Source organism: Manis javanica, unplaced genomic scaffold (assembly GCF_040802235.1).
Source record: "Manis javanica isolate MJ-LG unplaced genomic scaffold, MJ_LKY HiC_scaffold_25, whole genome shotgun sequence".
Lineage (NCBI taxonomy): Eukaryota > Metazoa > Chordata > Mammalia > Pholidota > Manidae > Manis > Manis javanica.
Window position 1 is genome coordinate 508,018 of NW_027332171.1, and position 17,818 is coordinate 525,835.

Here is a 17,818-nt window from a genome sequence, read left to right on the forward strand (position 1 = left end):
GTGGAATAGGCCAGTCGCAAAAAGACAAATGCTGTCTGATACCCCTGATATGAGGTTATCTGAAGTCAGATTCACAGAAACAGAATATAAAATGGTGGTTGCCAGGGGCTGAGAGTGGAGGAAATAGGGAGTTGCTGTTAATGGGTTCAGTTTTGCAAAAAACTGAAAAAGTTCTAGAGATCTGTTGCACAACAGTGTGAGTATACTTAAGCTACTGAACTGTCCACTTAAAAATGGTTAAGGTGGTGAATTTTATTTTATGTTTTTTTTTTACCACAATCCAAAATTAAGAAATTAGCTTGAGTTCAAGAAAAATAATGTTTTTTTTTCTTGCACATCTGCCTGTACACGGAAGTCACAGAAAACCCTTTCACTTCTAGATCTGTGGTTCTCAGTGTGGGGGTGAGGAGGTTTTGCCACCCACAGCTCCTCAGTCAGGGGACACTTGGGAATATCTGGTGACATTCCTGATTGTCATATCTGGGGGTGGGGAGCTGGTCACTGGCATCTAGTGAGTAGACTCCAGGGATCCTATTAAACATACTCTAGCCACAGGAGAGCATCCCCTGGCCCTACAACAAAGAATTATCCAGTCTAAAAATGTCACGAGTGCTTCTTTTGAGAAGCCCTGGCCTAAATGATTAATGTGGTACTTTTATGTCAGCTCTTCCCTCCAAGTCAGGTCAGCATAGCTCAGACTCAGGAAGCAATACATGGTCAAGGCAGGACAGGTCCAAGTTGAGACAACAGAGGGAAGAATCTCTTGTTTGGATATTAGTGAAGCCTCTCCCTGCCTCAAAAAAAAAGGAAAGGAAAGGAGAAGGAGGGAGAGAAGGTGGGGGCAGGGGGATTGGTGTTGGGAGCTTAGATGGGGCAGCTGTAGAGGGAAGACAGTGCATAGATCATCTGGGGCCACCCCTCTGTAGGGTTCTGTGCTAAGCACCTTACCCGTGTTGGCTCCTGCAATCCTTGTAACTTCTCTGAGGAAAACTGACTGTAGAAGGAATCTTTGCTTGAGCTGATAGATTTAATCAGTTATTAGCAAATTCCACTGAAGGGAAGGCGGTTGTCATTGTCCCTTAAAGGGCTGGACTCCTTCTTGGTCAAAGCCCAGGAGGAGAACGGTACCCACTAGTTCACTGGATGCTGGGATGGTGACAAGGGCACAGGGCTCAATGGGAAAGTGCCAGCAGATGCCTTAGGAAAGAAAGAGAGGCCCCAGGATTCCCAGAGAGAGATGGTAAAGGTTCTTTGTTGCTCTTGCACAGCTTTCTGGGCAAATCCTTGCCCTCCGTCAGACTCATCACTGTAAGTTGAGACAAGGGGACTGCGTTTAGTTATCTGTCATTCTGGTCCTGAGAACTAAGCCAGCCTTAATAGTGTTTCTTAGCTCCTTTCTTTACCAGAGAGGTAATGTATGGAGTTTAGGGCAGACCCCACGGCCCTTGGAGCTGACAGTCCTGTTTTGGGCTGGTTCCCTTGCTAGCGCATTAAAATCAGCCTCCGAAGAATGCCCACCTATGGCCTTGGCGGGGCACAGGAACCTTGTTTCACAAACCATCCCACGTGTGAGTTTGAGTTTGTGCAGGTCCTACTGAATCTTCCCCATCTGTGCCCCTGTCCAGTTTCCGCGCTTCCCTTGGGGTGCCCATCCCTTCTGGAGGACAGAGATCTGTTGTTAGAGAAAGGGAGAGGCCAGCGAAGAAAGAGGACTCTGCAGAAGGCAGCGGCTCGGCAGTGAGTGCGGAGGGGCTGTTTCAGCCTGTGCAGACCTGAGGAACTAGAAAAAGAAACATATAGAGACTTAACCAAAAGATATTTTTTCTACATTCTGTTATTACTATTATTTGCCATACAATACTAAATGCTCCATGAAAACAGAATAGTCATCATCATCATTGTTATTACCATGGTTATCTATATGTTATTGAATATCATTATTTATCAATATTACTATTACTATGAATATTACCATTATTAGTAACATATTGATGAATGCTCCTTGGAGGCAGGATAGGCCTTTTCTAAACAGGTTCTCTAATCTTTATGACAAATCTGTGTAGATGTTGTTCCCTGATTTGCAGAGTAGAAACCAGGGTGCCGAGAAGCCCAGAGGCCCATCTAAGAACAAGCGTGGAGTGTTGTGGGGGCAGTTCTCTCCGGGAGCTCCGTGACTCCCGTGTCCCCCAAGTCATGAGTAGGTTCTATTTGCGATTTTTCTGAAGACACTAGGAGTTTAGAAAAAAAGGAAGTGCAGGCCCATTTCACAAATCTATAATCTGTTAGTATCACATCCTGTGTAGCCATAAACTCTGGACTACGGAAGGGCTCCAACTTCCAGAAGATGAAGGCGAATAGGAAATTCTGGCAGTCCGGCTGAGGACCCAGAGCTAACATCTCCCGGGACTTTCTGAGCTCGGCGTGAACCCACAGTCTCGTCCGTGGCACAGGTAGGTGGGGCTGAGAGGCCCTTCTTGCTTAACCTGCTGTGCTTGCGTGAGGGGACGTGCCATCTGAAGCTCCTTGGGAGAGGTTTAGAGATGCCAGAGAATTTTGGAAATAGAATGAGCACAGGGAAGGAGTATCTGGTTTTAAAGGTCTCTGCTGCCTTCTAACGGCCTGATCCTGGGGAGTCCCATACCTAAGGTCATGTGATTAATGGGCACACAGCTCTTGGCACTTCAGCTGCTCTTGGGCTGTGTGCAGACTGGGCAGTCCACGGGCCGGGAAGGGTGCGGCAAAGAGGCATCCACGCTGAGCCCAGCCACTGATACCGCCGGCAGCTTGAACCTTCAGGCTGACAAGTGGAGGGTGCAGGCCTTGAACCTAGGTTTTGTGACTGCAAGTCCTGTTCTCATGCTTCTCCAGACAGAGTAAACTCTGGCCCCGGCTGCTGTTGCCAGTGGGAAGGAGAAAGAGGTAGCGTGATCTAGGGAATTGTGCAGCCTCCGAACTCAGGGATAGCCAGGCTCCCGCTCTGGCTCTACGGCTTCCCGGCTGTGTGAACATGGCTGAGTCAGAATTATAACTGAAAATACTCCTTCAGTGTTCACTCTATACCACACACACGTGCAAATTGGACATTATTTCCATTCTTATTAAATTTTTTATTTTGAATTTCCCTATTACCTGGTTTTACTAACTCACTGACATGCAGGGTTGTTATACAGATTAAAGATACGACAGGATAATGCCTAGTAAAATATGATAAGACTATCTAGGACTAATACTAATGGGTATAACTATTAGACAATAAAAATGAGCAGTTAGATAGTCCAAGCAATACAGACTCTGAATAGAACCCTATCACATCTCATGACTGGTAGGGAAGTTTGAGGGTGAAATTCACTGAATGTGCAGCAATCCTGTGACTGTAGGAAGGACTAGGGAACAGAGATTTCTATGTATTGCAAGTTTTGTGTGAGCATTTGCCTCTGAACTTTGAGTGCCCAGTAGATTGGCACTGCTGCCTCCCTGTGATGTGTTCATCATCTATAATGAATGGGCTGTGCCAAACATTATGGAAAAATATGCATGAAACCAAGCGTTCTTGGTTTTCACAGCTGCCTACTATGGAGTATCCTTCCCCGAAGAACAGGCTGAGAACGGGCTAGTGGTCAAAGACTGATATACAGTTTGGGGGCCAGACCTGGGAGCTCTGTACTTTTTAAGAGCTGGATTTATTTTTCTCTTCCAGTGTTGGTAACACCATCATGATATCACAGCCCACGATCAATGAGACTTTTGCAGTTCTCACACCAAGTGGCATCAACTTCCCCCAAACAGAGAAACCCAAACCTGCCAGCCAGAGGCAGGACAGCCTGAAGAAGCATCTAAAGGCAGAGATCAAAGTTCTTGGGGTGAGCCCACTTCAGAACATGTTGGAGTGGAATGGCAGTGGGCAGCGAGCAAAGGGAAGAAGCCATGTGTATCTTGAGAAGCTGTGATTGAAGGGAGGAGGGGACAGAAGGGTATATCTAAGACCAGGAGGAAAATAATAGAGCTCTGCTTCTCGGAATTGTCTCTGCGCTTACATGACCCGAGGGGAGGCACTCCGTTTGACCAGGTTTCAGAACCTGGTAGGACTGATCGCCCTGCCTCCACTTGATACCATGTGACTCGCTGTGAGACTCATGTGCCAAGTTTAACAGTAATAAAGCCATAAAGGAGGAAAATTTCACCCCTTAAGACAGAGCTTCAGGATCCTCAGCTATAGGAACATGGACGGAAGGGGTCAAGGAGCTGGCCAAGGGCCAGGCTGTATGTTGTAGCATCCAGAGGGTCTGGGAGAGGTGAGGAGGGGCTTCCGCGCTGCTGGTGCTCAGGAGAGTTGAGAGCTTTCAGATGTCCCCTGCTCCCTAAGAGGTGGAAGGAGAGTTAGTAGCAGTGGAACCAGACAGACAGGCAAAACAAGAGTCTGGTACTGGTTGGGAGGCAGGGCCAGAAAAGCAGAGATGCCTGCGGGCTTGCTGAGCACTTGCCAGAGGGCCCCCGGCATTGTTTTCTGTGGCACAGCAGTATCTCTCCGAAAATATCTTTTTGCAATTCTCACCCCAGAGTTTCTGCAGTGTCTCCTTCCTCACTGGGATCCTGAAGAAAGTGATGGTGCATGAGCACTAAGAGAGAGATGAGGGGGCCCTGTCTTTACAAATACTGACTTTAATCCTTGGTCTCCCTTCTCCTTCCTACAGACCATCCAGATCTTCTGTGGGGTGATGGTGTTGAGTTTGGGAATCATCCTGGTATTGGCTTCCTTTTCTCCACATTTTACCAAAGTGTTTTCCTCCCTGCTGAAGGCTGCCTACCCATTCGTAGGAGCCTTGTGTGTGAGTAGAGGTCCTTAGGAGAGCAAGACAGGGCAGGGGTGGGAGGAAGATGCCAGTAGTATAGGCTGTTCACCTGTCACCCTACTAGGTTCTGTCCACCAGGAGCAAGTGCTAGAACTTTTCTGTGTGTGTAGCCCAGGGAAGAACTGAGTGGCATGAAGGGCAGAAATAGATTTACGTAATGTAAATCTATTTCTTAACTAGCCCAAATAATCCTTTCTTTTGAAGATCACACTGCTTTTCACTTTATCACCTTAGGTTATGATATGAGGCTAGTGGCTTCTCCCTAGGTTTAGGCAAAAATCCGTGAAGTAGGGTAAAGTTGGGAAGGAGTTGTCAGTAGAGTAACATGACAGACACCAGCCACCTCCAGGGAAAACCACACGTTTGTGGGAGTCACAGAGGAAGGGGCGCTGCATCTCTGAACCCTTGAAAATGCTTTTTGCTGCATTTAGTGGTGTCCAGGGCTGCTCAGCTGATAATGTCTGTGCTCTGGTGGAGGCCTGGAAATTCCTCTGAAACAGCCTCAAGTCTGCTGTGTCAAAGGGGATTTAGCAGGTCTTTTCTTAGAGAACAATGTCTACTAGATTGATGTGCGTGAACCTTGCCCACAATTTAGCTTCTCCTTGGTAGTTTTTGGTAGTTTTTCTATCAGAGTCCCACACCTCAGTAGCGATCATTTGTCTTTCCTATACATGTTTCTTGTCTCATCAATCTAAAAGTCCACCTTTTTCTCTTTCTGGTCTATTTTTATTCTTGTATGAACTAAAGTCAATGCTAGTTGAATTTTACAAGTTTTTCCCAAAGGTCTTTATTCTCTACCAAGATCCCATCAAGGATATTACATTACATTTCATCCTTGTGTCTTCTTAGGCACTTCTAGACTTTCTGGGTTTTCCTGTCCTTGATAATGTTGATAGTTTTGAGTAGCACTGAACAGAATTTTTGTAGATTGTTCCTAAATTTTGGTCTACATGACATTTTTCTCATGTGTAGACTAGAGTGATGGATTTTTAGATGGAAGGTGACAGAAGAAAGTGTCATATCAAGGGAATATGGTGTCATCATGAAGATGGAAGGTGACAGAAGAAAGTGTCATATCAAGGGAATATGGTGTCATCATGACACGTCACTGATAAAGTTAACCCTGGTAATGGGCTGAGGTAGTGCTGGTCAGGTTCCTCGGCTGTTTGGTTACTTCCCTCCCCCCTCTTTCCACACTCCATTCTCTGGAAGCAGGTCCCTGAGCACAGCCCACATGCAGACAGGCAAGTTGTCCAATTTTTAAGACCCATGATTTTTTTAGGCAGACCGAATTTAGTTAATGCTGGGACCACCGAAACAGCAACCTTTCTCGTCTTCCTGTTTTGTCCCATGTTCCCATTGTCAAAAGACTTCCTGTTACTTAGCTGTCCCAGATCCATTAGATCATGAATAGTCCAGAGAGTGAAAACAACATGTCTGATTTTCTGAGCACAGCCTCAGATTTCCCACCACACAGCTTCATTTTTCCTCTGTTCTCCATCACCTTTCTACCCCTGCTTGGGAGCCACCGACACAAAATGCACCCCTCTGTCCTCCCACATCTGTGAGTGTTCCCCATTCTTTTCTTTTTCCATATCAATATTCTCATGTCCTTCTCTAGATAATGTGTGAGTCCAAAACCTTCTTCTCTCATTTAAAAAACCCCTTCTTTCCTGGCTTTTGAGCCCTCCTTGTCTTGTTTACTGGGTTAGATTCCTTCTCAGAGCTGTCTTTTCTCGTGCTTTGATGGATCCACTACGGGTGAAAAGGTCATCTCTGTGTGTTCAATTGGCTCTCACATTGTTGGTCATTGGTTCTCCAGGGCTTTTCCCATGAGACATTTCCATAAACACCGTGCTAATAATATTGTAGCTACATCTGTACCTAGAAACTGACCTGACCATTTTCTCTCTTTTTTGAGTAGTTTGTTATCTCTGGATCTCTATCAATCATCACAGGGAAAAAGACAACTAAGCCTTTGGTGAGTATGAGACTCATAACCCACAGCTTGAAGGACAGAAATGGAATTTAGGGAGGATTCTTCAAGGTCAATCTCTCCACTTTGCGGAGTTGGAAATAAAGTTTCAGAGCACGATTTTGGCCCAGTTAGGAGTGGCTGGGTCACCCATATTCCCACCCAGTATACATCCCTCCAAACTCTGCAACCTAAATCAGAGCTTGCCTTCAGGGTATTGAATGATACCCCAGAGAAGTGCCCAGGAATCTGCTGTAGAAAAAGCCTGACTCTCTATAATGCCCTTTGGGTGGTAACTGGACTTCAAATTTAGGTCTTCCATGACATAGACGCTGACAGTATTGTAGAGAGGTCTGTTTGTTGTGAATTCATGGTTTAAACTCATCTGTCCAAACCTGTGAGAAAACCAAGTCGAAATGTCATTCATGTGCAGAATCACCTCTCACTCTTTCATCTGTCTGATCTGACAGCTAATACCTTTGTTGTATTTGAGGATGAACTCCTGAGTCCTAAAAGCTGTCATTAGTCATTTGTATTGGTTAAGAAAAAATGTTACCTGACTTTAACTCTTTCAAAGGAAAACCAGAATTGGCAGTGGCTAGGAGGGGAAAGCTGGATTATAAGTAAAAGATTTCTAATCTGTAAAAATTCACACAATCTTCTTCTAATCCTAGATACCTTGAGTAGTTAAATGTCAGGGGTCATGTGCAAGAACGCCGTGTTAATTCAGTAGTACGGAGACTCAATTTGGAAGTTCTGTCTATAGAAATCTCCAGAATGCAGCAGGAAGTTAGAGTGCTCAGGACTCAAAATCTCTCTGTCTTTCATCAGAACTTAAAGATGATTATTTGGAACTCTCACCAAGACCCAAAGCTACTAGATTACTGCTGTTCTGCAGAACTTTCTGCGATGGTGGAAATGCAATAGCCATGCTGTCCAATATGGTACTCACATGTGGCTGTGGATAACTGGCAATGTAGATAGTGCACTTGAGGAACTGAATTTTTAATTTTATTTAAGTTTACATTAAATATGAGTAGCCCATGTGGTTAGCGACAACCATACTGAATAGTGCAAAATAAGAATAATGTTTCTCGGTTTTCAGGAGAAAGCGTGGAGGGGAGTCTTACCCTAGAGAAGAACAGCAAATAGGGCAGCAAGCTCAAGGGCATAGGATGAAGTCTCAGCATGGGTTTAGGCTCACCAGACTCATCTCTCCTGTAGTGAATTCGGTGGCCTTACATTGCACCAGCCTTTTGCTAACATTGAAGAAGCGTACTGCTCCAGAACACACCTGAACTATTCTTAAAAATATATGATATTCCAGACATCATGACCGTTGCTGGCCATCAGGAACACAAGAGCATCCACTTAAATCATTATTTGGGAGAATTGGGGTTTGGAGGAGAAAAATACCCTGCTTATCCTCTCCTGTGCCCCAAAGCTTCAACTGTTGATTCCCTAAAAGAAGAAAAGCTCAGACGGGATTCAGTGATATTCTAACATGGCTACTGGGTGTGCCCGGGACCACACGCATCTGTAAATGCAGCTTTCAGAACAGTCCTAGCTCAATTCCTCATCCTGTGAGTTGGGGTAGAAAGGAAAACATTTCTAAGATCAGTTTATTTATCCCTTCCCTAATATGTAGAAATGAGACCTGGAGTGGGAAATGAAACTGAGGAACTGGGTGCTTAAGAAAGCAGATTGCCACAGGCCCAGCTACCCCCATCGGCTACCTCTGTTTTCTGACACCCAGTCAAGGCCTCTTGTGCCTCACACTACAGCTCACACATTTACACCATCCTTGGGCCAGAGTCTAGAACTCTGCCTACTATCATCCATACATGGCCCTGGACGCGGCCAACCCTTGCCTGTGCAGACTCCAGGGTCGTCAATACTGAGAACGATGTCCTCACTTGTCTCTGGGTATGTGCGCATTTAGGAGAGGTCATGTGCAAGGAGGAGTAACCCGCTTCATCTGCCTCCTCCGTGCGGCTGATGCTTTCACATGGGGTTTCTGAGTGAGTTGGGAGAGAGGAAAGCCCATTGGGTTCAGTCACACTCTCTTGGGGATGCTATACTGGAGCCCCGCTCTCAGTCCAGGGTGAAGACTTTAGGACAGCGATAGTCTCTGCCATCCTGCTGAAGTCCTGTCCAGGGGAACACATTTCCTTTATTCATTTGCTTAACCAAGATTTTCCTTCCAGATTCAGAGATGATGCTAGGCACTGGGGAGATGGTTCAGGTCTATCATCTTTCTGAGGGACACAGATAAGAAAACAAATGTTTGCAAAGCACTAGCAAAGAGGGATGAGACTGGTTGCTTATTAGGCATGATCCTTAATGCAGCATTTCTCTTTCAGGTTCAGAGCAGCCTGGCTGCAAACCTCCTGAGCTCTCTGTCTGCTCTAGTGGGTTTCATTCTCCTCTCTGTCAACCTGGCTGCCTTGGGTCCTGCCTTCAGGGAGTGTGACTTGACCAAAGAGGATATACCTGAAGAGCGTACTTACCATTTTAACTCAATTGATAGTGTGGACTGCTCCATAGCCAATGCTATTCTGGCTGTAAGTATTTTTAGATGGGATGTTCCAATCTTAGGAGGTTTCTGAAAGCCTGCACTCCTTGTTATCCCTTCTTTTGAAAACCTGTCCAATTCTTTCTGGCTTGGGCAGCTGGAGGAAGGCCAGAGCTTTGTAAAGGAGGGGATGACATGCAAGGCTCTGGGTTCACTTACCAACAGGGTGGAACAGAAGAGGAAATGTCAGAGGAGTTTGATGATGAAAAACTAAAACTTACTGTTGGTAGATTTTCTTAATAATCCAAGTGATGCTATTGTTAGAAGCATAAAATTGAAGTTTGTCAAACTGAAAACTTTGGTACATGGAGTGGTGAGTTAAGAAGAGCAGAGATAGCAGGAAAACCCAAGTGATCAGGAAATGCCAACAAGGAAACATGGTATGTATGTGTCAGGGGGAGGTCACTTGCTCTGAGCAAAAATGGAGAGTAAGAAATATTGGGTTGAGGTGAGGGCCTCTCCTCTTCCCAGTGACCGCAGTGAAGAGCAGCGCTGGTCAGGTGAGAAGGTGGCATCACTGTTGTTTTTATTATAACTTACAGAATGGGATTTGTTAAATTAGGAGGTAAGAAATACAGGAAGATGGAGGATAACTATTAAATGATTGCCATTGTTGGAAGAAATATGGCAATGAAGTTTGGCTAATAATATGTCTTAAGTTGGTGCATGAAAGGGGCATATGTATGGTCAGAAAAGCACTGGGGGAAAAATGGTCAACATAAGAATAAAGAGGCTGCAGAATGTTATCTTGCAATCATAAAAGTTACTTAAGTCAAGGACACAGTTGGAGGAAAGCCAGATAAAAACAGAGGTAGTCAAACACATGCTTGTGTACCAGTCTGTATGGACCTGGCCCCAGGTGCTTCTCTCCGGCAATGATATGAAAGTGAGAAAAGGTGCATCCAGTGAGGTCAATAATAATTGGAATAAACCAACACAAGGCAGAGCCAGCTTCCCTTGGGAACAATTCTGGAGGGATATGCATAGTTGATAAAGTATGAATTCATGATGGGATCATTTTCCATGATAAAAAAAAGGGATTATATTGAGCTTGCTTGTTGGGACAATTTCTAGGTAATGTAGACAAACTGAATCTCCTCCTTAACTGTGTGTAAATAGACTAGAGGTTTGTGAGATCACAGTCTGTCTCTTGTTCTATCACGTGGCTCCTTCTGCACAAAGGATGCCCTGGGACGGAAATGGCAGAACCTATCCTCTTGCTGTAGATCTTTTTTAGTTGGTCTGTGCTGTGAACAACTATGACAGCTATGCTTATGCTATTTTTACCACCTTGATTGTTCTCTTACCGCCACCAAGTAAGGCTCAGGAAGCCCGTCCAAAAGGGTTCAGATACACAGAAGAGGGTGTTCGTGTTGAACTTTACAAAGGGCTTGCATGGTCAAAACCTCACCAATTCTCACGGATCCCTGAAGGAAATGTCACTATGCACATTTGACATAAGAAGAAACAGAGGCTAGAGAAGTAGAGACTTGATCAGGCTCACGCAGCCACCAAGGGTAACGGGCAGCTAGAAAGGGCTCTGTCGCTTCTCGGCCCTGTGTCATTACACTGTGCTGCTCCCTCACTGAATGCACAGTGTGATCGGATTTAGGTGAGATACAACTGTTTGAAGCAGGTTAGTTGATTTAGTTACTGCTCATCCCTCCTCCAATAAATGAGCAAAAGGGTTAAATTAAGTTGGTCGCCAGGCTCCTTGTCTTCCTGATTGGTGACCCTACTTCACTCTCTGCTGGTGGAGGAGTTCTTCACCTCTACAGTGACCTCCCCACGGGTCATGAAGGCTTGGGTTGCCTCAGGACTCCCAATCTTTGTTTGCTGCCTTCCAGGGCGCTCTGTCTGTGATGCTGATTTGCACAATGCTGGAGTTCTGCATAGGTGTGCTGGCGGCTGTGCTCTGGTGGAAACAGGCTCACTCCGGCTTCCTGGGGGTGAGTGTGCGGGCCGGTCCCCCTGGGTCTTGCCAGGTGCCTCACAGTTTCCGGGCTGTGTTGAGCTATATCAGCAAGAGGGACAGGAGGACCAGTTAGTCACTGGTAAATGAGATACACACGGGAGGTGGTTTGATAGTAATGGAAGACGTTCAAATGAGGAAAGCAGGTGGCAAGCGAGAAGCTGACCCGCTGGGGATTAGCTGGATGGAAAGAAAGTTGAATCTGAGAAATCAGCTGGTTGGGTTCAGTCTTCCCACCGGGTAAATGCGGAAGCCTGGGAAGTTAAATGACGAGCCCGGCATTATGCTACGAGCTTGCACCTGTGCTCAGAACATGCTCTGTGTCTTTTTCAGAGAAGAACACTTTCTGCTACAGCCACTAGTCTTTTTAATAGCCTTGACTTGGTAAAGGGCATTTGTTCATGTGACTGGATTCAGTTTAGGCTTATTTTCCCTCCCTGGCATCTTAAAATTCTTTTTTGCCGTAAAAGGCTTTCTGTTTTTTGTTTTTTTAAATTGCCGATTCACATTCCATGGGAACCATCTTATCACCACAAGGGACTCATGGCTTCATTGAACGAAGAAGCTTTGATTCATTAAAAATTCTGTATAGAAAACAGAATGAATACCAGGCTGATGAGCAGCAACTTAAAGAACTTGATTACATGTATACAGCTCAGGGGATGACTGAGAATTCTACGGATACAGTTTGGAGGAAGTGACAGCAAGATATATATATATATATATATGTATCTTAAGTTAAAACTAAGTGAACTCTGAAGAACATACAAAGAACTAACGTATTTTCTTTCCTCTAGAGTGTGATTTTCCTGCCTCAGAGTTACACATATAAGTCCAGCGTGCCCCCAAAGGCAGATTTTGACCATGGATATGAAGAACTATTGACTTCTTAGGGAAGGATTTATCAGAAATTTGGTTTTATAACACTATCTGAAAACCAACCAAAGAAACCCAACCCACAAAAGCAAAGTCTGAGTTGCTTCAAATATAGGCTTTTGCGTAATGAACATTAAACAATACTGACTTTTCATTTTCTTGTCCTTGAGTATATGTGTCCAGCAGGATTCTCTCGACTTGCCTCATGCTGGCTTCAGCAAAAGCACAGAACTATAAAATACAATTGACTAGACTACCAAATAGACATTTACAAAAAAACTAGGCAGGATGGTAATTCAGTGGGTGGTGAAGTAATGGCAATAACTTCTTCTTGACCCAATTGCCAGTGGGAGTTAACTGACTCGGCATGTTGTGCAGACTCTCCCATACTAGGTACTAGGGTCCCATTGCATGTATTTTACCCTTAGTGCATGTAGACGAGCCCCCTACAGTAAGTGTCAGGAACTGTATAAGTAATGGGTTTCAATGTAATGTTAATATTTGATTTACTGTTATGTGTGATTTTTTTTTCAACATTACCAAGCAATTAAATCAATTCTGACACCATCTACCTGGAGATAGCATCAGACGCCGCTGGTTCAAGGCTTAGTCCTTCTAGACGGCCTCTACCACCCTTCCCTCGACTTCAGATGCCTGTCCAAGCCCAGACTGTCACTGTGCTTCGGACTGACTGGCTGTAGATTGGGGGGGCATCCCAAGACCCACTAGTTGGGGTCACTTAATTTTTTAGAGTAGCTTGCAGATCTTAGAGAAACATTTTACTTGCTAGATTTCCTGTTTATTCGAAAGAGGCATGACTCAGAACAGTCAGAAGGAAGAGATGCATGGGGGTGTGGGAAGAGGCGCCGAGCTTCCATGCTCTCTGTGGGCGCACCGTTCTCCTCAAATCTCCCAATCCTGTCCTGTTGGGTTTTTACGGAGGCTTCATTACACAGGCGTGATTGATTAAATCATTGTTCTGGTCGTTGTGACTGAACTCAATCTCCAGCCCCTCTCTCTTCCCTTCAAAGTTTCAACCCTCTAATCCCACAGTTGGTTCCCCTGCCAGCCAGCTCCCATCCTTAAATTGCCGAAGGGCAGTTTTATCCCTGTTGCCTGGGAAATTCCACAGGTTTTAGGAGTTCTGTGCCAGGAATTGGGAGGAAGACCAAATATATATTTCTTATTATAAATCACATCGCAATGCCATGTTTTTTTGGAAACTCATTTTCTTACTCTTCCTTTTAAATACAGAGTAAGTCAACAGTCACAGATTAAACCCAAATTTGAACTTCCTCTCCCTTCATCAAATACTCAAAGCAAATAAGCAAACAAAAGCTAACTGGAATACTTAACTATTATTAAGAGACAACCAGTTCGTAATTTTTTTCTGATTTCAAAATACAAATGAACAATTGTTCAGGTGTAAATGTTAAGCCTCAGCACACACAAACACATATGGGTACACGCTCATGCACGCACACAGGTGTAGAAAGATATCCTCAATTTCGTAAGAGCTCCATTTAATCGAATACCTTCCTAAGTTTTTCCCCGCCACAACGCACCCTACCAGGGTCATACCCACTGTATCAGGCCTGCTGATACTCAGTGTCTCCGTGTGATTTCTTGATGTGAAAGTTGAATGTTGGTTCTTTTCGTTTTAGCTCTTTCTCCAAACTCTCTCCTTATGTCTTCTTCCTTTTTTCAGTGCCTCTCCTACGGATGCACACATGTACACCATTTCTCTTTTTTTATTTCCCTTTATAGACATTCAACATTTATGGACACTTTTTGGGTACCTTACACTATGCTTGATGCCAGGGTTACAAAGGTGAAAAAGATACACGCCTTGGCTTCCAGGAATTCACCTTCAATTGGGAGAAACAGTAACAATACAATTAGAGAAGCATTTACCTTTATATGTGGCACATGCAAGATGCTGAGTTAACCTGGGGTTTATTCTCTGTTTTCTTCCACCTCCCCTTCTACTCCCTGCTCCAACTTGATCCTCTATGGGTAAAGTCAATTTTAATCTCAATCCGTCTCTGAAATATTGAACCTGATTATTCTCATAACATCTTGAATTTCTCCAAGAGAGTCTGTAGAGTGCTCGAAACAGAGGGTCTCAGACTATGCAGTAAATTTCCTTTTGCTACAAAGGAAGATTTTAGAATTAATGGCCTTTTTCAGAGCATCTGCACAGGTGACTTTACTGGCATCTAGTGGTAATTAATAATGAGGAGAAAATTCCTCCTCCCACCCCCAGAGAACTAACTCAGTCTCCATGGGGAATTTCTCTGGAGGCAGCTAACTTGACAGCAGGAAAACATGCCTGCGACCTTTGTCTGCAGATGTCATCAGTGAGGGGTAATTATGCATCTTTCAGAGATCACTTATTATTTGCATCTGCAAAAAGATACCACACAAACCATGACCATAAGAGAGCTGGACTGCCTATCTTCATATGAAATACAATATGCTTTAATATAAGAGATATTATTCAGAGAAAGAGGAATATTTTATAATGATAAAAGGGCCAATGCAGCAGGAAGCTAGAAGTGTAAATAAGTGTGTACATAACATCTGAGCCCCAATATATGAAGCAAAAACTGAAAGAATTGAAAGAATTCATCAGCTATAATTTGGTTTCAACATCCTATTCTAATCACTGATAGAAAAACTAGACAGAAACTCAAGAAGGAAATGAAAGATATAACCAACATTATCAACCAATTTAACCTAAATGGTATGTAGATATAATACACTAATACTATAATGCTAATTTTAATTATATTATACTAAAATAACATAAATGTAAATGTATATATATAAAACACTCTGCCCACCATCTGCAGAGCTCCCCCGCTTTTCCCGTGCGCACATGGAACATTCTCCCACACAGACTGTGTTGTAGGCAGAATTATAAGATGACTCTTATGATTCTCATCTTTGTATAATCTCCTCCCAGAGTTTGGGTGAAACATGTAACTATCATAAAACATCACTCACAGAATTACGATGTTATATGGCAAAGGGACGTTTGAAGATACAGTTAGTGTTACTAATAAGTTGATTCTGGGTTAATCAAAAGGAAATTAAACGAGCAACCCAACCAATCACACAGTCTGGGTCTGGAGGGCAGAGACAGGGAATCAGAGATTCAAAGCAGCAGAGATACTCTTTTGCCGGCCAGGAAGGGGCAGTCGCCACGTCTTGCAGAGAGCCTTGCGGCAGCGAATGCTGAATTAGGGGGCCCCCGGGGGACGCCAGTAGGAAAACGATCCCTACCAACACCCTGAATGAGTTAGGAGGAGGACCCCACGTCGAAGGTGATACCGCCTCGCCGCTGCCGTTTTACATTCTCCTGGGATCACAGTGGCAAATCAAATGAGATGCCCATTCTGGTGGTGCCTCTTAACACAGTGTCAACCGGGACCTAGGTGAGGGGCATCCCACTTGGGAGCCTACTTCAGCCTTGGCAGAACTGTGCTTCCATGGTTCCAGTGGCTGCTGACCATTTACATGACAAAGGAGGGGCAGCGGCGCGTTTGCCTGTTTTGAGTATGTACGATGCATCCCGCCCTTCATCTATTCTGGTGAATTCTAAATTCTCAGGAGCCGTTTTACCAGATGCAGGTGTAACTGGTGTAAAATTGATCCGGTTTAGTTACCCAGGTTCCTTTGGTCGGAGCGCCACCTGCTGGTCAGAGGAGGAACACTGCTTTTGCTAAGCAGGAACACTGAAAATGAGTTTTTAGCTGACTTGCCACTTTACTGAAGTTCCTTACTCGACCATTTTGCCAGCTCTCTTATTTCCATCTACATGGGAAAGTTTATCAGTAACTACTTTAAGTCTGTGTTACTTCAAACCAGAGTGGCTCAGTAACCAGCTCAGTATCCCCTTTTTCAGAACTATCCTTTTAATTTGTAAGTAAATCCTTAGCAACATTTTTAGTTAAAGATGAGGCTGGGTTTTCAATGCACGGCACTTCTGATGCCAAATCCTCTAACGGTGGCAGCTAGGGTTCAATTCTAAAGACTCAGAATCCAATATATCAATGTTGGCAACTTTAGGGTCTATTACAGGGATAGGACCCAATACAGCAACAGCATTGAAGTAAGGCTGTGCATTCCAGCTAAAGAGTGCCTCACAGCAAGGGGTCCAGATGCCAGGCTTGAGTTCCAGTTGCCCTCCCTTTCTCTCTGTGATGTATGTTCTGTTTTTTATAGGGAACCCCAACCCTAATGGCAGCTGGGCCTTCTAATAGCTGGCTTGTCATATGAGCATATTTCTTGTTAGGTAACCAGCCCCATGAAAGGCCATTCTCTAGCCTCACAGAAGCCATGTGCAAATCACCAGCCACACTGTTTGCAGTGAAGGATGTTGATGCTGGGGAGGGAACACTTTCCTCTACCCTTCCAGGTTCTTCTAGCTAGTCTAAGAATTAAATCAACCTGAGAGCACAGGAGAAAAAGACCAGTTTAATTATACGTGCACGGAAACCCAATAATGAAATTGAGACTGAAAGAAATGATGAAGGCAGGCAGTTTTTATATTTTTTAGATAAAGAGACAACACATCTGTGAGGAATTGACAGGACAAAGAAAATTTATGATTGTGAGCTTCAATTAACAAGGAATTCTAAACAATTTGGGTTGGGGTAGTAAATTTACGAAGCAACAGGTGTAGTTTGTAGAGCCTTCTCAGCTCTGAATTCCCCCCGTCTGGTGATAAAGATGCCTCCTGACTTCCTGGCACAGGGAGAAGACCTTCCACTGGGAGATTGATTTCCTGCTTTCTGGAGCCAAAGGGGGGCCCAAGCATTCTTGCACTGGCTATTTCTAAAGTCACTTTTAACTCAAAATAATCAGTATGCCAAAATGGCACATTTGGGGGCAACTTGTCCTTGGCCCCTGCACTGTCAAGCTGGTGCAAACCACCCAGAAACTCCTAACACCCGGGGTCACCAAGCAACAGTACGAATGTCTGCACTAAGCGTCAGTGCCATATGAGTGCAGCAGAGCAGCTCAGGCCAGTTTCAGGCTTGCTGAGATGAGCCCCGGCAACATAGGCATGGGAAGTCCATGGAAATCCGAAAGTAGCGCAGAGGAATTCTACTCCGAAATTTCATATCCTCAGGGGAGTTCAGAATAAATCAGATCTCTCTCCATAGTTTTCTTGGCTTGGAAATTCTCCCCGTTGTCTCCTTGAAATAACCAACCTGTATGAATTTATACTTTTCTCTCATCTAAAGAGCAAAGAACCTCCAGGTCTATGAAAGTTATGTCATCATCCTTGCCCTGCAGACCAGGAGGCTCTGACTGGCTTGGCTTGGTGCTGCAACTCCCCTCTCCCCTCCTAGACTCCAAAGAAATATCCTAATGACTGATTTCCTAACATTACTCATTTTTAACAGAGAAGAGTGGTGGGGATAAAAAGGAAATTATTCTGTTAGGTCCTATCAGAAAGAGGATGAAAATCCCCCCTGAGATATCAAAGTATCAAATCTTCCTATAGGATCAATGGAGGGACAGTCACCTTAGGCTAATACTATTTAGATAATAGAAAT

At 44.4% G+C, this 17,818-nt stretch overlaps 1 protein-coding gene across 2 annotated transcripts; it reads left to right on the forward strand.

Moving 5' to 3' along the window:
• The first annotated feature begins 2,245 nt into the window (after positions 1-2,245).
• On the forward strand, positions 2,246-12,402 carry LOC108401084 (membrane-spanning 4-domains subfamily A member 6A). Of its 2 annotated transcripts, XM_017666817.3 has the most exons (7): positions 2,270-2,450; positions 3,698-3,860; positions 4,692-4,826; positions 6,775-6,831; positions 9,189-9,389; positions 11,248-11,349; positions 12,170-12,402. In XM_017666817.3, the coding sequence occupies exons 2-7, from the start codon at positions 3,714-3,716 to the stop codon at positions 12,263-12,265; spliced, it is 738 nt and encodes a 245-aa protein (XP_017522306.3). In that variant the 5' UTR covers positions 2,270-2,450; positions 3,698-3,713; the 3' UTR covers positions 12,266-12,402. The 2 variants fall into 2 exon arrangements, with proteins under 2 accessions (XP_017522307.3, XP_017522306.3); XM_017666818.3 differs by lacking the exon at positions 4,692-4,826 and having other exon boundaries at positions 2,246-2,450.
• The last annotated feature ends 5,416 nt before the right edge of the window (positions 12,403-17,818 follow it).

Excerpts from the sequence above, each read along its gene's own strand:
- LOC108401084 (XM_017666817.3), top strand. The coding sequence starts at position 3,714 with ATGATATCACAGCCCACGATCAATGAGACTTTTGCAGTTCTCACACCA. Across the intron at positions 4,827-6,774 it reads CATTCGTAGGAGCCTTGTGT|TTTGTTATCTCTGGATCTCT; the intron begins GTGAGTAGAGGT and ends TTTTTTGAGTAG. Across the intron at positions 11,350-12,169 it reads CTCACTCCGGCTTCCTGGGG|AGTGTGATTTTCCTGCCTCA; the intron begins GTGAGTGTGCGG and ends TCTTTCCTCTAG.